Below are 26,398 nucleotides of genomic sequence, written 5' to 3'. Positions count from 1 at the left end.
ATGTGCCTCTCTTGCCGCTGCTTCTGAACTGTCTGCTTACCTAGACAGTGACACTATCAATCAATATGATGATGACTTCAACATATTGACCTAGTGGCATGAGCATAAGTTATCATATCCTGTTCTATCTATCTTAGCTAGGGATGTTATGACTGTGCCTGTCTCTACTATATCTTCAGAATCTGCATTTAGTACCACTGGCAGGATCATTGAGGAGCGGCGACGTCGTCTGACCTCTAAGATGGTGGAGATCTTGGCTTTGATCAAGGATTGGGAGCAAGGAGATACAAGACTGCAGCATACCGTCGACGATACCAAACTTGAAGAGTCATTTGAGGATTTGTATCTTGATGAGTAAGTTTTCTACTCTCATTTACTTCTATTCAGCATACTTGTTAGTTGTTACTTGAAGATCTCTAATCCTCCTATCATTTTTTGCAGAAGCTAGATGCCTGCTGCCCTGTTGGTGCTCTGTCAGTGTTCAGGAGCAAGTTAGAACTCAGAAGTGAGAAGCCTCATACTGTTGTGCTTGTGTAGGTCTTGTGACTTGTGAGTTGTGAGTTGTCAGTTGAGTTGTGAACTTGTGTGATTGTGTATCTGAACAATGAACTTATGAGCTGGCTGTACTATTTTTTCCTTTGTAGGGTTTTCTCACGAGGTGTGAGTTTTTACCTACAAAGGTTTTTAATGAGGCAGCAATACAAACAGCTCAAAAAAATATTCAAATTTGTTTGTGTTATTGTGATTGTGAATCTGTGTAAATCTTTGTGAATCAGTTGAATCTATGAATATGTTGAAACTAAGTTTCTGTGAATATGTTGAAACTAAGTTTTGAATTTGGCTTTGAAACTGTGAAAATGTCTTACTGTGATAAATTTGATTCTGGTGAGGGATTTTTCTTAAAACGTGTCACAGGCTGGCACGGGCACGGTGAGGCTGTTAAGGCCCGCCGGGCCAGCGGGCCGGCACGGCCTGCGTAAGAAGGTAGCAGGCGGGGCCTGGGCCATTTCTTCGGCACGCGGGCCGGCCTGGCCTGGCACGACAGTTAGGCGGGCCTAAACAGGCCGGGCCTAAATAGGCCGGGCCTATTCGTGCCCGTGCCAGGCCGGGCCGGGCCACCCGTTTGGCTATCTATAAGGTCAATTCACGTTCAGACGGAAGGCCCACCTATCAGGCCAAGAAGATTGACGAGGGGAGGGGGGATTGATTTCGTCCAGCTTTTTTCATCACCCATCAAAGAAAATTGCTAAACTCACCTAATTTTTTACACCGTGTCAAACTGTCATACCCGTAAGACCAACGCATATGCCGCGTGGCTTTCCCACTAAAAATTTCTGTCACCCAATTGCCTCAATCATGGGTGAGGCACCGTCTTTCCATGGGGAGCACTGGCGAGAAGACTAGCATGCTATGGCTCGCGTAGGGCAAAACGAGATCAACCGGAGGTGTGGAGCCATGGCGAACATGGGTAGAGGTGTGGTGACGTTAGTGAGTGGTGAAGCGGGTGTGGTGGCCCGAGGAAAGGTAGCGCGCATACTGCATAACCGGATCCAGGCTTTAGCTGCTCCGTAGGTACAGCTGTGATTGCTTGCATCGAGTGCTCCACCGTCATCTACGCTCTCTAGCGCCATTCACGGGATGATCAGTGCCGCGCCATGTGGAATTCCACACGGAGGATGACAACATCCGACGGTGCAAGGCATCAATGGTGAAGGAGAGCATGGCTCCGTTTGTCGCAGCAATGCACGGACCGATAAAGAGGAGATGTGTACCAGTGGGCGCTAGCTCTTCATCTCATCCCAGACCCATGAGGGCAGACGATGCGGCTCCGACTGCGGTAACTAGCCACCTCGGCTTCTCCTGCCACCATTAGTGTCACATTGGCCGTGGCAATAGAGGTGTGACAAGAGAAGGCGGCTTCCCGATACCAAACCTCCGAGTGGGTGTCGGAGTGGCGGTAGAGTCATCATGCTGAGACGGAGTGGCAAGTAGGGAAAGCTCATGAGGTGGAGGCAGGCGCATAGTAGATGGGGGAGGTTGTAGATCCTTACTTCCTCCATTACATTAGCAGGCGCAGTGCAGCGGCCACAACTCATATCGTCACGTGGGCGGAACATGGCTTCCCCTTGCCAGCACCATGCCCAGCTCGACCACCTACAATTCATGCACGCATTTCGAAAACGATGGCAATTCCATGATAAGATGTTTATGCCATTTACGAGTCTTTGGTAGTTTCGGTGGAATGAGATGGGGTTTCAAATAGTTCGTGGTAACTCCAATTGGTAATGATTAAATATTTTATGGCGTGGCAGGTCCTGGTCTCTAGTGTAGGCAACTTGGTGTCAACGAGGATGATTGCGACTCTACAAGGAATTCAATTGAACTCGGATTTCGGACGGCTGCTCAGCTTCGACAAGGTGCTTGCAATGGATGGGGGAGCATGGATGGCTGCAAACGAATCCACTGGAACCGGTCTTCTCTACCAATGAATTAAATTGTGTGTTTCCCTTTGCGTGTAAATATAAGCTCAATACTGGACTTCTGTTATTTGTTTTAGTGAAGATTAACTAAGAAATTGATTAGGCAGCTTATCTTTTGAAACAAACGGTGATGACCTAGCTTGCTCTGCTCAACACTACCAGCAAGATATCAAAGCTATGTAAATGTCGATAGCTAGCTGTAGGAATGTAAGGTTCTCAACTTTATGATCTAATTTGCAGGGATAGGAACATTTTGCAAAAACAAGGATACATAAACTATATATGTTGCAGGCACGTTACTCTATCATTGCTGTTTTTCCCCAGTTCTGTTACTTTTGCTCTTTTGTTTTAAATTTACATTTGGATGTACAACCCTATAATGAGTGAATACATAGATTATACAATATGCAAGAACTAATAGCAGTTCACTGTTTCCAGAGTTTTTGTTTTGGCACTTGGTTGACTGGATGCTCTCAAGAGGCATACATCACTGGTATGCCTCCCGAGCTCCCAGGCAGGCCCCCCACACGCAAGTCGCAAGTCACAAGTCACGCGATTTTTCACGCGAAATATGCGCGTGCGCGGTTCGTGGGATTCGAACCCACAACCTCCAGCCTCGCGCGTAGCTTCCTTACCATCCCACCTACACACCACATCTGACTATGTAGGGGATACTATCCTTTTGTATTAACTCGTGGGGGACCCTTTTATCCCGGTTGGTGACACCAACCGGGATAAAAGGGGGGGTCTTTTATCCCGGTTGGTGTTTCAAACCGGGATAAAAGGCCTCTCAGAGTCTTTTTTTCCCATTAGCCTTTGCAACCGGGATAAAAGGTTCCGGTTGGTGAGCCTCCCACCAGTGACTGAGTTTTAGTCCCGGTTGGTGAACCTTTTATCCCGGGCCAACTTTAAACCGGGACAAAAGGGGGTGGATGGAAAGTCGTTTCTCTACTAGTGCATGCAGGTTATTTGTGACTAATAAAAAGTTGCCAGCATAAAGATAGATTACTTGTTACTTCACGTTCTATATGGCTCATCCGCATTTTATTGGGAAAGTATGACCTCCAATATGTCCAGACGCTGCACATCTTGCAGAGGTGCCGTTATCATCCAAAGTAACCGTAGTAACAATAGAAAAGTTAAGTGATGTATTAAACAACGATCATTTGGTAGCTACATTTTGTTGACTCATAAAATAAATAGCAATTATCAGCGACGCACTCATAAAATCAAGTTGGTTTTTGTTAAAAAAAATTCAGAATAACAATTGAAATAATTTTGTATTTAAGTACGAATTAAAAAACTTATTTGAAATAGTTATTGCAAGCTCAATCAGGCCTGCAAAAATATGCATATTCGAAGGCTCCTTTGGATCTATCGAAGATAAATTAATTTGTCTTGATCATACGACGACAAACTACCATGTGTTCTATAAAGGCCGGAAAGAAAACCTAGTAGTGTTCTTTTAGGTCCGAGCCCGATGGCGGGCTGAAAATTCAGGCTAGGCCTGCCTGACGATCGGTTGGTCTATAGTTATTTTTTAGTATTTTCAACTTTTATCGGGTTTTCAAAATTATGGAGCCTGAGCCTTGCCTGGCAACAAGCCGAAATCTGAGCCTAAGCCCACCCGATGCACTGATCGGGTAAGGCTGGCCTTATCTTTGGGTAGGTAAGTAGGTTAGATCGAGTTTGCTGAGTCAGGTAACCCATGACCAGGGTCTAAACTTAATTTAGCTGGCCTAATTGCATCTAGGATATCCTATTTTAGACAGCTTCAGTGTAGAGCTCGATCTTAAACTGATTGCAAGCTAACTCAATCTTTCCAAGATAAGCCATTTTGTGACATGTTCAAGCCTGGAACCATCAAAGATACTATCACAAAGGGCACAAAGGGCTCCAAAATTTAACTGATTGCAGGCTAACTAAATCTAAGATAAGCCACTATATGACATGTTCTAGTCCATAGACACCCAGATACTATCGCAAAAGGCTCCACAATGCTGTTTTAGACTATATTCTAGAACATGGAATAAAATTGGTCGAAAATAATCCCAAATGGCTTGGAGTTAGGGTATGTTTGTTTCCCTTCTAGATTATATAAGCTAGATTATGATCCAAGAGTAGTAGGGTAAAAGACCATCATGGGACCACAAATAATCTGAATCTGAAATAAACTAGCTTATTTCAGATTATTTGTGGTCCCAATGTAATCTTTTATATCCATAATCCAACTTAGTAGATTATAATCTCAAACAGGGCCTTGTTAGCATTTGTTTGCAATCGACGCAGGTTTTTTGTGTGTCCTATTTCATACATCTTCTTTTACTACTACTTTGGAATCCAATATTTCTGACAGCCTCATGATCAGCTACGAACCAATTAATATAATGCTCTTCCAGTCTTTGTTAATAGATGTCATCTCTTGCTTTATTACTATTCTAAGCACTTGAAACCCATATATGTTTTTGTAAGCCTTATGAGATGATCCTCTGCGCGTAGTAGTGCTTGATGATACACGTGCACTGTCTCGATCTCTTGTGGTTATTAGCTTATTTGTCACGTTACGAGATGCTACTAGTACCATTTGGTTTGGCATCCTTGCATATTCTTCATCACTGGCGCGGCTCAACTTTATTCTGCTGAATACATCAATAGCTTTTGTCTAACTTATTACAGAATTCTAGCTTCAGTTGCCAACAATATGTATAGAACTTTTTTATTATATTTTAATGTAGCTCCTCTTAAACAATTCGTGTGTCATTGCAAAAACCGGATCAGTGGCGGTGCTTTAATTTGGCAATAGTATTAGTCGGCTGTGATAATTTACACGGTAGGCTTTACAATAAGCTAATAGACCAATACATGCATGCACTCAATAAGAAGAAAAAAATTGAGAAACCTCATGGAACTTATATTTCAGGTACTTATTTTTTTTCACTTCTCTGGAATACCTCATGGAACTAATGATCAATTGCTCTGAAAAACTGCTTTATAAAGCTTCACGATATCCTCCAAGCGTTATACATCTAGAAAGGCAGAAGCCAAATTAAAGCCCAAAGGGGCTTTTTTTTTTATCAACTTTCATTGATACCCATAAACAATGAGGTCTGCAATAACACTTTCCCCTGCTTGATCCTCCCCTGGCCCACACATCTAATCATTGCCGGTCGTCTCCGCCCTGAAAATCCGTGAACCCTGATAAATTCACTCCTAATCGAGCACACACGGCAGCAGCACACAGTTTGCGCAGCCAGTCTCCCTCTCAGCCTGCGTTACTCCGGCGCGCGGTCCGGCCACCATGAGCATCCCGTCAGGCTTGAAGCGGTTCCTCTCCTGCTTCCCTGCGAGATCCAGCAGCGTCACGGGCGCCACCGTCTCCGATCCCGACGGCGAGGACATCATCAGCGGCCTGCCCGACGATGTGCTGTCCAGCATCGTCTCCCTCCTCCCGATCAACGACGCAGCGCGCACGGCGGCGCTCTCCTCCCGGTGGCGCGATCTCTGGGCTTCCAACCCGCTCGTCCTCGACGACATCGACCTCCTCCTCAACAACCCCAGCCACGTCGGCGCGGTAACCTCCACCGTCTCCCACGCCATCACCGCCCATCCGGGCCCCTTCCGCTCCGTGAAGCTGACGTGCTACTTCAGCGACGCCGACGAGAGCACCCTCCACCACTGGATCCGCGTGCTCGCCGCCAAGGGCGTCACGGAGCTCGTCCTGAACAACATCCCATGGGCGGGGCTCGACCTGCTCCCCTGCGCGATCCTCGAGTGCCGCTCGTTGCAGCGCCTCCGGATCTCGGAGTGGCGGTTCCCCGACACGTCCGGCGCCGCCGCCGTCCTCCGGCAGGGAGTGGCGGCGCTGCCCCGCCTGCGGGAGCTCGTCCTCAGACGGAGCATCATCCAGGAGCAGGACCTCGATCGCGTGCTGGCGAGTAGCCCAAAGCTTAAGAACCTCGTCTTCGTGCTCAGTCGTGGCGCGCCCGCGCAGGTGCGCCTCAGCAGCCGGAGCCTCTGGTGCGTTGTGTTCTGGCAGTCCGTGGTGGAGGAGCTCGCTGTCGTTGCCGCGCCGCTGCTGGAGCGGATCATCCTCCGAACGTCATCATCACCATGTGGCATCAATGGAAAGGACGGCAGTTGCATGAGGATCAAGATCAGCAGTGCGTCCGTGCTCCAGGCATTGGGGTACCTGAATCCCAACTATCACGAGCTGCAGATTGGAGACACAGTCGTTAAGGTTCCGATCGTCTTCTACTATTTCCCTGTCACTAATTTAAGTATCAATTGTCTAAATCTATCAATATTTGGGGCAATGTAGGTTGGGATGAAGGTTGTGCCCGATGCTGTGGTTCCAAGCGTCAAGATATTAGCACTGTCTATTCAATTTGGAGTTCCCAATAAAGCAAGGATGATGTCCTGCTTCCTTCGATGTTTCCCAAACATTGAAACTATGCATATTCAGGTAATTGAATAAATTGTCATATTCAAGATCTTTACCAACGATTAGGTACGAAGGAAGGAGAGAAGGATATCTATAGGATAGCTAACGTTCGTGAGAGAATGACGAGGAACTTCAACAAGTTAAGTGCAGTAAGGATGAAACGGAGAACAGCTTGGTAAAGGAGGATGAGATCAAACATAGATGTCAAGAGTATTTTGACAAATTGTTCAATGGTGCCTTGCAATTAGATGACTCTTTTGAGATGGTTTGGACATGTCCAACGAAAACCTCCGGAGACACCGGTGCGTAGTGGAACCCTAAGACGTGACAGTAATGTGAAGAGAGGCAGAGAAAGATCAAAATTAATATGGGAAAAGGCAATAAAAGGAGATTTGAAGGGATGGAATACACCTAAAGATTTAGCCTTAGATATATAGGAGTGCTTGAAAAATAGCTATTCATGTGCTCGAACCCTGATCTATGGCTCTAGCTCGTTGGATTTCAACTCTAGCCTACCCAACTTACTTGGGATTGAAGGGCTATGTTCACTAGTAGAGAACTGACCTTCCATCCAACCCTTTTTGTCCCGATTAACTTTGGACCCGGGACTAAAGTGCCTTTAGTCCCGGGTAAAAAATAAGGCACCCCTCCCCCCCCGGGCCCCCTTTGTCTTTTGTCCTGGTTGGAATTTCCAACCGGAACAAAAGGGGAGACACGCGGCCCTCAAGGCAGCGCTCTCCTCTCGACACTTGTCTTCTTCACCCTCCCTCTCCTCTTCTCTCCACAGGCGTTTCCTCTCCTCATCCCCTCCTCCCTCTCCTCTTCTCCACCGGCGCTCCCCTCCTCCCCCTCTCTAAGCCGCCACCACCCCCTCACCTCCCGCCGCTGCCGCCCTCTCCCCCTGCTGCCCCTCCTCTTCCCCCTCTGCTCGTCCCTCACTGGCAGTGAGGAGCGGTAGCGGGGCGAGGGCGAGCGGCAGCGCGCGGGGGAGCGGCGCGGAGTGGAGCGGCGCCAACGGAGCGGAGGCGGGTGGGCGCGGGCGCGGGCGGAGGCGGGCAGAGGCCGGCACAGGCACGGGCGGAGGCGGGCGGAGGCCGGCACAGGCGCGGGCAGAGGCGGAGGCCGGCGCGGGCGCGGGCAGAGGCGGAAGTGGAGGGCAGCATGCGCGGGCGGCGGGCGGGTGGGCGGGCGGCGCGGGTGGCCGGCGGGCGTGGGGCTTTTTTTATTTTTTCCAAAATTTTTTAGTCCCGGTTGGTGTCTTTAGTCCCAGGTGAATGACCCGGGACTAAAGGATCCCCTTTTGTCTCGATAAATTTATCCCGTTGGGCATTGGGGAGCTATGACCTTTACCAACCGGGACTAATGCTCAGTTTTCTACCCGTGGTTGTTGTTGATAGGTTTGGAACATTGGGGCTTACACTCACTGTCGACAGTCAAGATACTGGCAAAATCATGGTACAGTTCTTCCAAGATACTGGCAAAATTATGGTTCGGGGTCTGATGGGGGTTAAGCTTAGAATGAACGGATGATTGATGAGGCATGGCATGTCAGTAGTGGGGTATGGCGGTGGCGGCAACGACACTGTCAGAGCTCTGGTGGCTGAAGGGGGCCGGGTAGGGTTGAACATAGAGAGAATGGGCGCCGGGGTGGCATTAATTAAGAGAAATATGGAGTAGGGAGCATGCATGGTGTATTGGTGTTACAGGAAGTAGAAAATCTAGCATCATCATATGCCCATCCAACAGACACAGCGCATCTAGTGAAGTTTTCAATTATTCATTGGCATATATATAGCACCTGCCTTTACTATGCTCCATTTCAGTTCTCGTCACCGCTATGTAATTCACTATTTGATCCACTTTGTGTCCTGCTTTGACAGTCTATTCCAGATCGTGGAGCCACTAGCAAGAATGGGAATTCTGACTTTTGGAATGAAATTGATTCAGTTAAGTGCATCAAGGAAAGTATCAATAAAGTAGTAATTCATGGGTTCCGGTGGGAGAATTGTGAGATCGAATTCCTCAAATCTATTCTGGAAGGAGGAAACGTGCTTCAGAAAATCTACATTTTACAAGATAAAAATGTTACTGTTTCAGAGGGTGCAATAAATGGTACACTGAGCTTACTGGCCTCACTGAAGAAGAAGGGCGTTATTGCCCTGATGATCTTGGCAGGTCAAGATGGCATCTGGTCGTATGAAATGGCTTCTGATGTTTCTCGCAATGACCCATTTGATTGCCAGAGTTGAAAATACATCTACCATTATTGTCTTTGCACATTTTATGCAGCCCCCGATGGAGCTAGCGGTCATTGCGTTTATCTTTATTCTGATCCAGTAGTAGCATTAGAAGAATTAATGTTATCAGCAATCGTACTAGATAGATGGTAAAACATCGAAGATTTTAACTTATAATGTTGTAATCTGAATCTGCATTCAGTATGACTTGTACTCAGGAAATATTGCTGTCTAGAGACTTGAATGTTCACTCGCATTTCATCTTATTAGGTCTCCATTTTTTGTCAAAAAGAACACCACAATCTTCATTTATTTACTGAATCAAAATTAGGATTTTATAGGGTATTTTTATTACCTTAAATACATTAATGTACAGGCATTATCAGATTACCTAACATATTTTTTATTCAAGGAACTTTCAAAATAAAATATTATTTTTCTTTGGCAGCCTGAAAAAAGAAACAAAGTTAGTAAGACGAGTAATTTCTTTAGATCTACATCACGAATGAAGACAACAAACGAAGTTGTTTCTTTTCTTTTAGAGTTTTAGTTCAATATGACTATTCATCATTTCCTCTGCATCTTATGTGCTATTAAATATAAGTGTTTGTTTCCCAAACATGAAATAAAATGGTAGAATAGAGAACCAATAAATCCGCATGTTTATTTTGGTCCCCGCTCTTTACAGCATAGTGCTAATTAACACCAAAGGAGTTGGGTTTCATGGGGACGAAACCTTGTATACACAATTACCTAGACTATGAAACTAGGATAAAACCTTCACTGAGAGCAATTTGTTTCATCTCCATAAATTTTATCCATCCCATGTGGCCATGACTAGTGTACTAGTACTTAATTTAAGTATAATTACAAGTGCTTACATATTCATATGGCACATTTGATCTCAACATCATGCAACAGTTAAATGTTATGACTAGCCTATGAAACCGCGAAATGAAATTGTGCATTGTGAGGGGTTGTTTCATTCATCAAATTAAATCTTTAGAAATGATGTGCCACTGTTGAAAACAGCATAGTGAAACTCTCCACTGAGAATGGCCTAATCTGTTTCTGCAATAGCTCTTAATAAGTATTTTGACAATGATAATTTTGCTATAAAAAAGTCAAATTTGCTCCAATAATATAATATCCTTTTCCAAGAAAAATGCAATTTAGCTTACATGCATTCGGAAGTTTAGTGCATATCGTTATCTCAATTGTATTCCTTTTTCAGAACTTAACTGCTGCCACCTCAGTTGAAGACGTGTGTGTTTTATTCTTTAATCCTTGATCTTGATAAGATACTATCTCTGTCCACAAATATATTCTTAGATTTTTAAGACAGTTTGTGTTATATATGCACAAATATATAAGGGTACTTTTCAGGACAGTTCCTCACTAAAGTTTTTTTAGAGAATGGAAGGATTAGTCATCCTCTAAAGAGGATACATACCAAATTATTACAGAGGGGCGCACATTTTCTACAGAATATGTAGCAAAAACACCAAAGTGAACAAAAGCAAGATTGATACGCCCAAAGGAAACAAAAGAGGAAAAGGAAAAGAAATACATCATCTCCAAGTAATTCTAGTGCTCGTCATATACAACTTGTTTTGTGTTGTCGACTCCAACCAAATCATTCTCTATTAGTCTTCGTGCACCAGAAGGGTGAGAGCGGCACGGGAACTTTAAACCAAATCCAATGCTAGTGAAGAAAACCTCCATCAGCTGATTGAAGTTGTGACCACCATATCAAAACCGCCACTCAAAAATCCTTACAAAACAAGGGTTCTAAGGATCCAAACAAATAACGAAGGTTGCTGGAGATGTCAAAGGGAGAGCAGGATGACCATCACACACCATGGAACTCCAAGTACGTAGTATCCCCACAACATGAACCTTCATGCACGTAATAATTTCTTCCACAATGACGCCAGCTCCAAGAAGGACACGAGGCTAGGTGCCGACACCTCCATCCGATGGGACGAGGTTTTCAACTTGGAGAATGATGCCATGATGACGAGACCAGACCATGTGACGGCGCCTCCAAGAAGGGTAATGGCACTGAAGGGCGTCGCCATCATCATGCCGGACCAAATCTAGTGTAGCTTTCACCATAGATTCATTCCCCAGCACAACCAACCATTCTGCACAAAGAACGACAAGAAACTATAGTACGGAAACGCCACCTACAAGTAATAAAGCCACTCCATCACCCATTGTCAAGATCTAGTAGATGGCCTCTCCAAGCCCGAGAAGCAGAAACATCCATGAGCCATCCCAAGCTCGCTCGTAGACAGAAACAGTCGCCATCACTAAATGGCCTCTCCACCATCACGGAAGCCGTCACCACGAGCAGTTGCGGTCGCAGTAGATAGGCTTAAGTGGTGCAAGTGATCTGAGTAAATATGGCCGATTTCCTAGATAGTAGGTTCCTCGATCGAGTGATTAATTAATAAGATTTGACAAGGGTGAGTAATTATATTTGATATGGTGAGCAATGTGTGGTCTCCTAACATAGTCAGAATACCTTATATTTGTAGACAAAAATTGATCTCTAGAATCCCTTATATTTGTGGATGGTGGGAGTTCCTCTTAGTAATCGAGAAGCTTGGTATTATAAACAATGACCGATCATCAATCTCTGCTTCCTGACTATCAATTGCAGGTTATACTATATTAACATATGTTCAAGGCATGAATTTATGTCGAAAAATTCATTCTTATTTGCCGGATACTTAGGAACCCCAAATCCAATACGATCGCACCGCACTGAACATCCTGATTCCAAAGTTTCAATGCTGAATTATTAGCAGCGGCAACGACAAGTAGAACCGCAGAAGCGTACGTACATAATAGATTTTGAACGGTATTGGTGATGCGTGTATGACTGTTTAATGAGATAAGTTAACAAAAGCATTGTTGCACGTATTCTAGCAGGCCATTAGGTGATGGCTGACGAGCTCCATGCACTCGATCAGGTAAGGTTCTCATTATTGAAAGCTCAGCAATCCACTGTCGCAATTTATAATTTTTATTTGTTTCACCAGATGTTCGAGATTTGATATATAATCGATTCTTAATTTGATGTACTGATAACATGCATACATGCATTCGTTCCTTCTTGACATTTGCAATCAGTATGCATATTTCTAGCCTCTGAAAAGTAAATGTGGTCTCAATTTACTGTACATATTATTACTTTTCAAGGGAACAAGTCATTCCATATTTATATTGTAAGATTTCTTGTGTCTATTCTTTTGTTCCATAGCAGAGGCATCAGTGCATCATAGGCCGCGCCCATGAAGCATCATTGCTTGGGCCTAGTGGCTCTACTTGCTAATTTCCTACTGCATTGCGTGATTGGTGGATCAGGTCTTTCCCATTTCCTTCATATCTTTCCTATCGAGCAGGAGACCGTAAAGCCCATCTCCAGTCCTATATATGCATGGTTGCTTTCGGCTGACGCTGAAGGACTCCATATGACAGTAGGCTGTAGGGTCTGTCATGCACATGCGAACACATAAACACATGAGTTCGCGCATAGACACAAACCCACACCTCTCCATCCGGTTTCTCCCCTCTTGAGAAGGTAGCAGCTTCGGAGCTCCCATCAGAGATCTTCCAAGGAAATGTACGAACAATGTGTAAGATTATGTAGGCACCCCTCCCCCTCATCGCCACTACCAACACAACATATTCGCACTCGTTAGGACACTTTACCACGCCACAAGATATGATCTCGTCAACAACCTTCCCGACGAAATTACGAACGACATCGTGAGAAGTCACTCGCTCTGAAGCTCCCATCCAAGATCTACCATGAAAAATGCCAGGAACAATGGGGAAGATGTGGTAAGTATTCCCTCCCCTTTGGTGCCATTGCTGGGAGTCTGGGACATGCACTACTTGTTGGACAATTCTAATATGGAGAGCTACTAGCGCTTGGATGTTCGATGGGAATTTTTCCATTAGACACTCCATCGCAACATTGAAAGTTAACTGCTGCAAGATTAGAAATCATCTGTTGCAATATTACAAAGCATGCATATGAATGATTGCCATCCGATTTTAGGAAAGAAAAATTCCCATCATAACATGACACCATGTTTCATGCAACATCCACTACGAGCGGAAAAATGTAGAAATAAACAAGGTTTGCAACATCAAAGCATGCCTATTATAATCGCAACATTTTAAAACTACACTTGCAACATCCTAAAGCATATTAAAAATTTAAACAAAATATACATTTCTTGGTAGCAAGTACTGAAAACACTCAATATATAAGATTGCAAAATTCAATATGTGATATTGCAACACATGATATTTGTCACCGCAACTCAATCTAGATGAACTCCTGGCTGCAACATTATTGCATGCCTATCATAACAAAATACATGTAAAAAATTTTCACTGCAACATCATTACATGCCTATTGCATCAAAAACGCACGTAAAAAGTCCCCACCGCAACATCCATCATTGGGATGGAGCATATGATTTTTGATTGGGCCATCGGACGCCCAATTACAGATCCTAATATGAGTACGACAATGCCAGGGGTGAACTCATCAACAAACTTCCCAGTGACATACTACAAGACATCTCCAGAAGCCTACCTATATATTGGATGATAACCCGCCTTCATCATGTCTTTGTTACCGGTGCATGGTAATTTGAAACTAACGATCTACAAGACATATTCAGAAGGCTACCTATATATTGGATGATAACCTGCCTTCGTCATGTCTTTGTTGCCGGTGCATGGTAATTTGGAACTAACGATCACCGATAGCTATAAAAAAGCATAGTAGCTAGGTAAAATTTTTGTATTGAAGAAATCATTAAAGTTTATATGATTCTTGTGGAAACTTCATTGCTGTAAACGATGATCATTCAGTTATGATGCCAAAATATATGGGAACCCTGGTCACTGCACTGCTATCATGGTGAGATGCGTCATGTCCTGCTGCCGGTGCATGGTAATTTGGAACTCACAATCACCCATAGCTATAAAAGAACCATAGTATGTAAAATGTTTGTACTAAAGAAATCATTAAATTAAAGTTTATGATTCTTGTGGCACCTCCATTGCCCTAAATGATGACCACTCAATTATGATGCCAAAATATATAGGAAACCCTAGTGTACTCTGCACCAGTCACTGCTGTCTAGGTGAGATTCTCTCTCTCTCTCTCTCTAGATCAAGCTCTTGTTCAAGATCTACCAAAGAAAAGGTCAGCAATATTGATTGGTAGCACTATGTGTTTGTCTTTGTACATAATATAAGAACTATGGTTTCATGATAGTTGGGCCCTATTTCAGTAGACGGTCCAGAATATAACTTTGTCATGTTGTGACCTTAAAAAATTACTAAATCTTTGCTTATAATTTACTACTCCCTCCATCCCAAATTGTAAGTCATTCCAAGAATCTTGGAGAGTCAGAATATCTCAAGTTTAACCAAATTTATATGATAATATAATAATATTTATGATGTCAACTAAGTATCATTAGATTCTTCATCAATTATATTTTCATAGTATACCTATTTGATGTCATAAATCTTTATAATTTTTTCTATAATTTTGGTCAAACGTGAGATGCTTTGACTCTCCAAGATTCTTGGAATGACTTATAATTTGGAATGGATGGAGTATTACAATATACATAAAAGCATGCAGTCCAAAAAGGCAAAAAAAAAAAGAGAGAGAAAAATTTCTGCTGGCTGCCAACCTGCTTGCCTGCAACACATGATATAATCATACCACCAAAGCCAAACCGTACTAAGGGGGTGTTTGGATACCACGGGGGTGTTTGGATACCACCCGCTAAAGTTTAGCATCTGTCACATTGGATGTTTGGATGCTAATTAGGAGTATGAAACATAGGCTAATTACAAAACTAATTGCGTAGATGGAGTCTAATTCGCAAGATGAATCTATTAAGCCTAATTAGTCCATGATTTGATAATGTGGTGCTACAATAACCATTTGCTAATGATGGGTTAATTAGGCTTAATAGATTTGTCTCGCGAATTAGCCCAGGGGTTCTGCAATTAGTTTTATAATTGGCTCATATTTAGTCCTCCTAATTAGCATCCGAACATTCGATGTGACACTGCTAAAGTTTAGCACTAATATCCAAACACCCCCTGAATACATGTGGTTATGGCTGCCTCCAACAGCCAGATGGCCCGACAACATCGTTGTGCTTGATACTCCCCCTGCAGCCCTGCTGGCCCGCTTGCTCATTCTTCTCTAATTCTCTTCCCCCAGCTGGACACCAGCGGCAGTAGCACAGCGACGCACGCGGCTTTAGGATGAGGATGCAATAATGCTACCGCCAAATCGTTGTAAACATGTGATGCGTTCCTGCTTCCACGCTTCCCCTAGTAAATGATCGACCCTCTGATCTAATAATCTGTGTTTTATTTTCCTCAAGTTTATGTTCTATTGAAAAATAAATTTGTGAATGAAATAATATGCACCAATAGGTTAAACGTGACTGCCTATCTTAACTTGTCAGGGTACATATTTATATACTCCCTCCGTTCCAAATTGTAAGTCATTTCAAGAATCTTGGAAAGTTAAAGTATCTCAAGTTTGACCAAATTTATATCATAATATAATAATATTTATGATGTCAACTAAGTATCATTAGATTCTTTATCAATTATATTTTCATAGTATATCTATTTGATGTCATAAATCTTTATATTTTTCTCTATAATTTTGGTCAAACTTGAGAGGTTTTGACTCTCCAAGATTCTTGGAATGACTTACAATTTGGAACGGAGTAAATTGAACGGAGGGAGTAGGTACTATGGCCGTTGGTAGAATAGATATACAAGAGTTTGATTTACATCTTGAGACACAAGAAACTCGGTTAACTACTCTATCTCTAAGCCTAGATTGTTGATATCCTAACTGAGTTCCTAGTCCATTACGCAAGCAAGCACATAACATTAACAAACATAATCATGTGACATGTTATACCGTGTACATGGAACACCAACTATTCTAATAGTGTACTGCTAACCGGTTACAAAATGTGCACACAACATTTTTTCTAGATATGACCCTGTAGAGAGAGATGGGAGAGAGAGAGTACAAACTAGAACGAATAAGAGAGTACTAGGTAGAAAGGGAGGGAGGGTGAGAGAGAGTACCTGGTAACTGAAGGTAGGGCAGTGTTTTATTTCCCTCAAGTTTATGTTCTATCAAACGGCTACAAAATGTGCACACTGCACTTTTTTAATTAGAACACACACACGTACACAGAGAGAGAGAGACGTATCACAGTGTATATCCCTTTATATAGGATACAAAACTAGGGGTTTTTTATATTTGGGCCATGTTTCAGTAGACAGCACATAAAATAATGGCCCCATTGGAGGTTTGTACTGGCTTAGACTTCATAAGTTTTGCATAATCTAGGGTACTGTAGCATGGATCCATTTTGGAAATTAAGGCAAAAATGAACAAGCAGGGTGAGGTCTTTATTCTCACTACACACTGGTACAAAACTCGCCTTTAGTCCCAGTTGGCAAGGGGCAATCTCCCGAAAATCCATCTGGGATAAAGTAATCGAGATGAAAGGGGGGTCTTTAGTCCGTCGCTCAACCGGGACTAAATGGTTTTGCGAAAAAAAAGAAATCCCCAGGAGGCCCTGAACCCCCCCCCCCCCCCCACACACACACGTAGCTTCCTTACCATCCTACCTACACACAATATCTTACTATACAGGGATGCAATCCTTTTGTATTAACTCGTGGGGAACCCTTTAGTCTCGGTTTGTGTTACCAACTGGGACTAAAGACCCCCTTTAGTCCCGGTTAGTAACACAAACCGAGACTAAAGTGTCCGAGGGCTTTAGTCTTTTCCAGCCACCCGTGGGGGACCCTTTAGTCCCGGGTGGTAAGACCAACTGGGACTAAAGGTCACCCCAGTTGGTAACACCAGCCGGGACTAACTGATTTTTTCACCCGGGATTAAAGGATCTCCCACGGGTGGTTGATTTTTGAGCCGGGACTAAAGGAGGGGCTTTAGTCCTGATTGGTATTTGACCCGGGACTAAAGCCTCTTTAGTCACGGGTCCGATTTTATCCGGGACTAAAGAGGGTTGGACGAGAGGTCAGTTCTCTACTAGTGACAAGAAATCTTCCGGTCTATCACGAACCCAAAAGTGTCATAAACGTGTTTTTTGCGTCATAAACCGTGATTTATGATCAGGAGTGACGAAAACCCTTCGTCATTAGTCAAGCATCATAAACCACGACTAGTGACGTTCTTTATTTCGATGCGTCACTAAGATAATGATGAATGAAATTTGTCCCACATGTCGTGATAAACTGGCTCCCGCATAGCATGCCACATCGGACCACAGTCGTATGTGGCATGACAGCTGTTTCGTCATAGATTGAATTAGGTCCAGTTTTTGTTGGACCGAGCCCAATAATTACTGTTGTCATAGATTGATTTAGGCACAATTCTTGTTGTGCCGAGCCCAATAATTGATGTCGTCATACATTGATTTAGGCCCAATTCTTCTTGGACTGAACCCAATAATTGCTGACGTCATAACTTGGTTTAGGCCCAATTCTTGTTGGATCAAGCGCAACAGATGCTGACATCATAACTTCATTTAGACCCAATTCTTAATGGATTTAGCCGAACATTTGCTAGCTTCATAACTTTGTTTAGGCCCATGAAATTTTGGGCCCAGTTATTTTCAGGTGTAGCCCAAGTAGCGCTTAATTAAAATATAATCTAATTTAATATTACATACAAATCAATTTTGTAATTGACATCACAATTAATCTGTACATACCGCACATACAAATAAATATTTCCGTCACACTTCACACATTATTATTGATGACCAAAGAACAAGCACAAGCATATTATCCATAAGAGATCACAAACCACTACACATGATATCTATCTGACCAAGAACAAAGCTGGCTAGAAACACGTTAAGCACAAACCACAATACTCTCAAACCAACACAAGCAGCTGGGAGAACATGAGCAGAAGCCTAAGAAACACATTGACCTTACCTTTGAAGTTTAGCAGTTGACGAAGGAGGTACTCAGTTTCTCTTACTACTTTCTTCAAACTCTCAATCTCTTCAGACTGCATTTTCATTGCTGCATCTGAAGCTTGTGCCTTCATCTTCAAGTCGCTCAACATTTGCTCCTATTCAGTTCTACAGCTTCTTGTAGCCCTCCCAAAGAAACTTCAAATCTTGAGCTTGCAGCTGAGACTGACTACACGACCACATAATCAAGGAAGGTACTTGACTGCAAATCATGAGGACCAGAATTTGCTACTGCAACCCCAAGGATTGTTTTCAATATTTTAGCCTAAAAATGAAAGGAGCAAAAGTCAAACTTCAATCTTAAACAAAGCAACGGAATAAAGTAAAAAATACAGGAGCAGGATAATCACTTGTTTAGTTACATACCACGATATGTGATTGAAAATTTTAGTAATGTAGGAGTGTGGTACTAGGCTCTGCACAATAAGTATTTGGTCAGTTATCTTAGATATAAGGAACATAATGTACCATGACCATGGAAATGCAGATGCCAGCTGTGCAGATAGATCTAGAGCGGCCAAGGTAAGAGAATGATCTCAAATCTAACACAATACACCATAAAATTTACTGTTCACTAAAAAAATACTCCAACGGCATGGGGCCGTGGCCACATCTAGGCATAACTAGGCTTCACTCCAGACAGAAATAAAATTGAGCATAGTACTCTCCGGTGAAGCAGATGTAGATTTAGAAAATTGGAGGGGACTACAGAGAAAAGAAATGAGATTCTCAGTTGTGGATCTCGAAGATGCAATGGCGCATGGTTGGATGGGGCAGCCGATGCTTGCGCGACATCCTTGCTCAACTGCTCAGTTGCTCCAGCATGGGCGCAGCTGCTGCAAGGATGCTGAGATGTTCCTCCAAGAGTGCCGTCGACCATGCCGCACCTTGATGCCCGCCGCCCGTGGAGCTTGCCGCCGCCACTGAGGTACCCTGCGGCCGCCGAGGTCAGCCGCCACCGCAGATCTAGTTGGACTTTATAGCCAGCAGAGAGGAGAGTGCTAATTTTGAAAATATAAGGTGGGAGTTTGGAGGAGCACTAAAATAGCCATGTTTTTATAATTTGGGGGGAGGCGAGGGAATGCAGAATTTGAAGATCCCGCTTCAAGTTCTTGGGCACAAAATGAAAATTTGGTAAGCTGCACTTGCTGTAGGGTCACTAACAAGATTGTGTGCTCTTATCAGACCCATTTGTCAGTGAAGCTAGGTGCGTTTCATCTTGCATACAACATAGGCGGGAGACGAATAGATGGAAGAGGCCCACACTTCAGTGAACCTGGATGTGTTTCCAGTCGCTGACCACAAAGGGGAATAACTGCTTTCTCCAACTATAATGCCTATGCTTTTGTTTTTTTTAACTCATGTGGATGTTAAGATTTTCCTTCTTTTTATCCTCATCAAAGCGCACTCGTGTACCCGTCGAATATTTTCGCATGCCTACCTGTGAACGAAAGCCTGCATATTCTGTCGTATACTTGTGGTAGGATTCTTGATCAGTGTAGGCCTGCGTATTTCGAGCATCCCATATATTTTCATGGCTACTGTAATCCTGTGAGGCATGAGCTACGGGAAGGTGCACTACGTTGTTGATTGGTCATGGTGTTTCAATAAATAGGCGTGCCCCCGAGGCCTTTGCTCATCGGCTCTTCATCTTACACACATTGTTAGTGGTTCTGCTAGGCAACCTACTTGGTTCTACGCCCTATGAGAGGTGAGCTCATAGCTTCCACATCTTCTTTATAGGTTATCATCATTGCTTGTGGTCATTGCTTATCATTTTTAGTTCTATTGGTAAGTGTCTGTAGGAGGATGACTGGTGAAGCGAACAGAGCAAGAAACTTCGATGTTGTGCCACCTCCGCAGCAGACATACATCGTTGATCCATATGATCCATACGACATGGAAGATGCGGACAAAGATGAAATAGAGGAGGTGAAGAAATCTGTGTTCGCTTGGCTGCAGGACCACAGTCACACTCGTGTGCGTCGCCATGGTCGCTTTGTCTACCCTTTTTGCTATCTTGGTCACCGAGGTTGGGGTATTCGACATCATGCAGCATGCATCTGGCATTGGTCGCTTGGGTCATGTTACCATGGACTTGAGGGCTAGGCATCATGCATTGGAGGACTATCTCTGCAGCGATGCTCGTTTTGCTGCATTTCATGTTGCCGCAGGTATGCCGGAATAAGATTATGCCATATGCATCTCCATGACCGTGTACGTTGTCTCTTCGTTGCCATGTCTGTGTCTAATGCATTGCATCTACGTGTTGTGACACTTTCGTATGACAAAGATGACTTTATTTGTATTGTCTAGATCAGTGGTTTTAGACTGTCGGTGCCTGGTGACAGTGCACCAATTTAGTATTTAATTTTTTTATGGTTTCATTGTTGTGTGTGTGCGCGCCTGTGCCACTGTACGAGTATGGATCTGTGGGGATGTATCATGTATGTGTACTTAAGAATGTAATCTAATAAGAACGGTCATGGTTTGTTCATTATTGTTTCAAAATAGAGGAACTTACATTGTGTATCTTCTTATATCAGCTGATAGTCCTCTATACTCTGCTCCCAATTTAAGGCACAAAAGAAATCCCATGTTGTTCGCTGCCTCTACTCTCTTCCCCGCATTTTTCAAATCTCCACCGCCGCCCGACGAGCTGCTTGTCCTCGATGCCCAAATCCACCAGCATGGCTCAGAGCCAGACAAGTTTCTCACAGCGCACCAACACACTCTTCTCCATGGAAAAAGACCTCTCCTACAAGATCGACGCCCACATTGCCGTCGTCACGTTCTCCCCCACCGGCGAGCCCAAGCCTACAAAGCACCTACCACCGACTCCGTCCTCCGCACCTACCTCCTCGAGATCCATAGATCGCCATCTCCAGCTTGTTCTGAAATGGCGGGGGAGGCCACCGATAGGGTTGACGGAATGAAGCGGGAGGCAGAGGAGACCGCTTTCCTGGCTAAGGTGGAAAGGGTGCTGTTGACGCCAGGTTTTGACACATATGAAATCGGCGTCAGGAAAGGAAGAAATCAGGAGATGCGGCAAGACACAGAGGTCACGGTTGGAAATCGGACGATTGGTGCTACAGTCAAGGATCGGCTGATTGCCCTTTAAGGGTTCAACTCCGCCTCGCCCGACCCCTGAGTCCTGGGGTCGGATGCGCCCGACCCTCCGAGGGAGGATCTCCGCCTCGCCCGATCTTAGGTTCTAGGGTCAGCGTAGTCAGAGCCCCCCGATATGTGGGCTGTAATCGGCTGTCCCTTGCCGATGGAGTAGGTAAAAATCGGCCGATTAGGAGGCTGGAGCAATTGGGCCGGTATGGGCTTAAAGTGGATTATGAAGATAAAAAAGGAGTCAGCCCATGAGAGCATGATGATCAACTCCAGTACGAATCGTACTTGTAAATATTCGTTTTCGTTTAAAATTAGAGATAGAGTTCTAGTCGGTTAAGGAGTCGTTTGTAACAGGCTATAAATAGCCACCTTCGTAGATCTGTAATCATCATCAAATCAATACAACAAACTACTATTTCCTCGTACTTACTTTCAAGCAGGCGACTTCACCAATACTTTTCTTCTTTTCCACGAGTTCGTACGAGTTGGCTGGGTTGCATCGACTTGACCTCCGGCTGATTCTGTAAGTTCCGTTTACCGAGTAATATCTAAGCTTTAACTTCGGGTGCATCGCTGTCGTTTCATTTAGATTTATTCACCAGTTATCGATATTTACTAGAATTCTAGGTTTTACCTGTTGTTCTAGTTTTATCACCGGTTATCCAGCTAGGAATTGGAGCTTTCGGCCTTCTTGTGCTTTGTTATTCAATCTATTAATTTACGCATAGCCGATTTAGATCTATTCCTAGTGTTGTTACTGTAGCGTTGTTTAGATTACTCCAGCAGTCTTCTTTATTAAACGCTGCCCGGTAATCGGCTGCATTATAGCCGATTTCCTTATTACGGCAAATCGGCTGATTCGCTGATAAGCTATCTCGAGATCGGAACCTTAGCCGATCGCAACCTCTGGGATCTGACATGTTTCTTTCCTTGCCAATCAGCAGGTCAGATTGGCTGGCACGCCACGCGAACCACACCAGGGCGATCACCCGAACAGGAGTTAAGCAGATTCTCCCGGGTCATGTGTCCGACGCTAGGAATTCGATCAGCCGGTTTCTAGCGCCAACAGGTGCATTAGGCTGCCGCATGGTCGAAGATCTTGGCGGCTCAGACGAGCCCAGGGAGATGTCTCTGAGTAGTAGCTACCAACGGAAGAAGATGATGGAATACTCGAAATCTTCAAAAAAGTCACTGTAACTTAAAATCAAAGTTTAGTTTTGCACTTCATGAACTATAGCCTATCAACTTCTAGTAACAATTGGATACAAATCTAAGTGTAGGATAAAATCGGGATCTACTGTCTTCAACCCAAATCCCCAATTCCAGAAAATCCCCTTCCCTCTGACGAAAGGAGAAAGTAGCGGCACAAAATAGCGGACTAACCTGACCATAGCTCCTACTCCTTCCTTCATTGATAAGATGCGCCATTCCTGCCGCCCATTGTAGATCTGCGCACCGATGCCTCTAGGTTAAGTCTTTGCCACAGCCAACAGGAGCGTATCGGCGAGTCCCTTGTAGTGTGAGGTATATGAGGCCCTCCTAAATCATAGCTAAAGAAAGAAAAGCAAGTGTGATCACGGGTTGACATATCATGTCTTTCCTATATGATCTTTTGACATATCACTTTTGCAGCCCTATATGATCTTTTGACATATCAACAGGGTCCTATATGATATTTTGACATATCATGTCTCTCCTAAATAATTATTTTAATGTGAGGTATATTGCGAAAATGCTATGGTTTATATACTGTGTGAGGCAACCTCCCTTCACTTGATGAACATGGCATTGAGTCACAGGAGGCAGCAATGTTTTCCCAACTTGTAGGAGGGGATGGAGTCATGGCAGGAGCGATGGACCCATGCGGTGCTGCAGAAATGCCAATGCACACGCACGAAGCACCGCAAGGAGGGGATAACCCGGGTAGCGATGCTGCCACTAGGAGGGGAGTGCGGCCGCTTGCACTTCCTCGTGAGGTGGCGAAAGCCATGGCAACAGAGGCATCTGGTGGGGGAGCTTGCACGTTGCGACACAGTGGCGGTAAGAAAGCAGTCGAGGCATCTCCCATCGAGCTCCGCCGGCAGTTTTGTGCGGCTCAGGTGGTGTCCAAAGGCTTGGACGGGGATGGGTGCTCCCTCTAGACATACGCGCGCATGTATGTGTGTATCTAGAAAGCTAAAGAGAATAGAAATTTGGAAGAGAGGGAGTAGTTTTTATATCAGAAAAAGCACATTCTAATTTCTCTTATATCTGGTCTAATTTTTCAGTGATCGCCCATCTTTATTGTTGAGTTTGTACTTGTTGCCTTTCTAGTGTCTCCTTCTGTTAGTACAACGTGCCGTGCTCCAGCGGGTTCGTTAAAAAAAAAAAGCTCGCTCCAACCAGCGCGCGCCCTGAGTGCCTTTTGTCCTCCTGCCCGCTGCTCTTGAGCAGCTACTCGCAGTTTGCTCGCTCGCTCTAACCTGTTGTTCTCTTTTCAGAAAGTCTGCACGGATATTACCTTTGAGTAGCTTGCTTGTTGCCCCCGGGGTTTCGAAGGATCTTTTACTTGAGTTGCTTGTCGCTTGCGCCTGATGCGTATGGTCTACGACTAGGACTCTGTGTGTGGTGGACTAGTGCCCGTGCGTCCTCGTCGATCGGGCACACAGTAAAACGCACGGTTTTCATTCACGCGGGCCTTGTGAGCGCGTACACATGTTACGTGCGGTGGTGACGCCACGTCAGCACGCCACAGTCACAAGCAAAAGCAACATCATATCGCGCGCTCTCGGCTGCTGCCGGATTATTTCGCACATTTTTGTAAACGATGTCATACCCGATTTGGGACCCGGCGATACATAGGAACACGAGCACGCGGCTCACATGTGTAACGACCTTTCTTTTCTTTTCTTTTCCTTTTTGCCTCTTCGAAGTGTCCCGGGCCGGCGGTTCACGCGTCGCCGTCCCCGTCGATCGCGTCGTTTCCGACGGTGACTCCCTCCATCGGTTGCTCGTTGCTGGGGACAACGCATGTCTCTCCAGAGTGCCGCCCACATACCTGGAACAGTGCGAATAGTTTTAATGATTCGTTTCAGCTCTAGCGACCTCCGGTCACCGGACCAATCCGATTCCAGGTCTCCATCAGCCGTCAGGCGTTGGAAGCTTCGTTTGATCGTCTGTCACTCATCACTCGCCAACGCACAGGCAGCAGCACACCTGAGCACTGCAGCACCGCAATTCTAGCATGCGACTATTACAACAATTTCTCTTCATATTCATGGTATTTGTTTTGGTGTTATTTTTTTGATGGAGTAATGGGATGCCTCTGCATCTTAGCTTGGTGGGCGAATGGTTGACAAAAGAAGATATAATAAACCAGAAATTATGCTGCCAAAACTTAGACATGCTGGTGAATTAAAGATATCCATTATGATAGTCTGCACGCCATGTCACAGAAGCACTGCGTGACTCGTAATTGCTGAATGAGCATAGAGTCAGTACTCACTATAATCTTTTTCTGACTAACACTAAAAGACATGCTAAGCACACGGAACATTCTTAGAAGAAAATACATGGAGCTCCAATCCTACTCTTGTGTTTACATAAAGCATGTATTCCTTAGTTGTCCTTTTCCTCAAGAGAATGTTGGCGGACCCTTAATCTTTAGAGCCAAACCACTGACTCGTTCATAGTACTGGAGCAGTTCAGAAATCAGCTAGGAGTTCCTTTCTTCATGGACATAATTGTTCTTATGGGTGTTTAACCAACAGGCCTCCTACGGAATTCATTTCAAGAAAGAATTTTCTCTGGTTAAACTTGGAGCAAAGGAGCCTTTTAAATCCCAAATGATGCTATGGCTACAAACCTCTAGCTTCTTTTATTTTCTTTGGTTTCGTTCTTTGTTTGAGTATTCCATGTTTTGTCTCCTGAGTCTTTCATGTAAAATAGTTTTCTCTTCTTCATCAATATATCAGTAGGGGAATAACTCCAGTTTCTTTAAAAAAAATAGCTGAATGAGCATGGCGTCGATGGACTACAGTCTACACGGCCTCGAGGGAGAAGATAAACGGGCCACATCCACCCAAACCACCAACTCAACAAGACTATCGGCATAATTTGTATTTACAGTTTTGCACTAGATTAAAAAAATATAATGGATTATTTATATTCATTTTGGAGTGGATAATCAAAATTAGAGCAAGAAAAAGAGTTGAGGAAGCAAAGTGGACCTTCCCCCCTTTTAAAACCCAAAGAAACGACCAGTATGAATGCGAATTTGGTCTCACGCTTAAAAAATCAAAACGTCTCCGAGTCAACACCTCTAATGTGTTCATTGAATTTCCGATGCTATTTTTCTCTCCAAATGGAGAAGCCCTGCACGCATGCTACTCCCCATGTCTTGCAGGCGTTGGAAGCTTCGTTTCAGTCACTCGGCAAGCGGTTTTAAACCCCATACGCATCGGTTCAGGTTTTAAACCAAGAGAGACGATGATGGCCGGGCCGCGCATCACCTTTGGGTGGAATATAAAAAACGGCGAGGGAAGCTAGGGGCTTGGTGACTCGAGCGGCTATGGAAAACCCTAGCCGCCGCCGCCGCCTACTTCCTTCCTCCCGTCCCCTTGCCACCGCCGGAGGGCGCTGCTGGAAGTCCGAGCGGCTCCTAGGATGGCGGCGGCGGGTTCTTGCCCCCAGTTTTGGCCACAGGCGCCAATCCTGGGCAGCGGACGACGTGCGGCGGCCATGATAGAGCCTCCGCGGGGAGAGTTGGAGCTCGCGCACGCAGGCAGCCTAGCAGGTGGCGAGCGCGTTGGAGGCCGGGAGTTGGGGCGGGGTGGCAAGATGGAGGGACCCCGCTGGATCTAGGACCGGCGACGCGTCGGTGCGGCGCAGGTTTACTGGGCGGCGCGGGTAGGCCGGTCAGTGGGCACGACGGTGGCCGCGGTGACAGAGTGGCTGGGTTCGGCCGGATCTGGGCTGGCAAAGTGCCGTGCGGTGGTGGTCCCGCGTAGCACGTGGTGTTCGGCTCGCCACGTGGAT

The 26,398-nt window shown here is 44.7% G+C and overlaps 1 protein-coding gene across 1 annotated transcript; it reads left to right on the top strand.

The window, feature by feature from the left end:
- Positions 1–5,778: 5,778 nt before the first annotated feature.
- On the top strand, positions 5,779–9,170 carry LOC101753972 (F-box/FBD/LRR-repeat protein At5g22660). The gene is made up of 3 exons (XM_004971916.1): positions 5,779–6,717; positions 6,799–6,942; positions 8,802–9,170. The coding sequence occupies exons 1-3, from the start codon at positions 5,779–5,781 to the stop codon at positions 9,168–9,170; spliced, it is 1,452 nt and encodes a 483-aa protein (XP_004971973.1).
- The last annotated feature ends 17,228 nt before the right edge of the window (positions 9,171–26,398 follow it).

The sequence above is a fragment of the Setaria italica genome, chromosome V (assembly GCF_000263155.2).
Source record: "Setaria italica strain Yugu1 chromosome V, Setaria_italica_v2.0, whole genome shotgun sequence".
Lineage (NCBI taxonomy): Eukaryota > Viridiplantae > Streptophyta > Magnoliopsida > Poales > Poaceae > Setaria > Setaria italica.
The sequence above is the reverse complement of the archived record's forward strand: the minus strand, read 5'-3'. Positions and strand labels throughout refer to the sequence as shown.

Coding starts and splice junctions, on each gene's coding strand:
- LOC101753972 (XM_004971916.1), top strand. CDS start 5,779: ATGAGCATCCCGTCAGGCTTGAAGCGGTTCCTCTCCTGCTTCCCTGCG. Junction 6,718..6,798: donor TTGGAGACACAGTCGTTAAG/GTTCCGATCGTC, acceptor GGGGCAATGTAG/GTTGGGATGAAGGTTGTGCC. Junction 6,943..8,801: donor TTGAAACTATGCATATTCAG/GTAATTGAATAA, acceptor CTGCTTTGACAG/TCTATTCCAGATCGTGGAGC.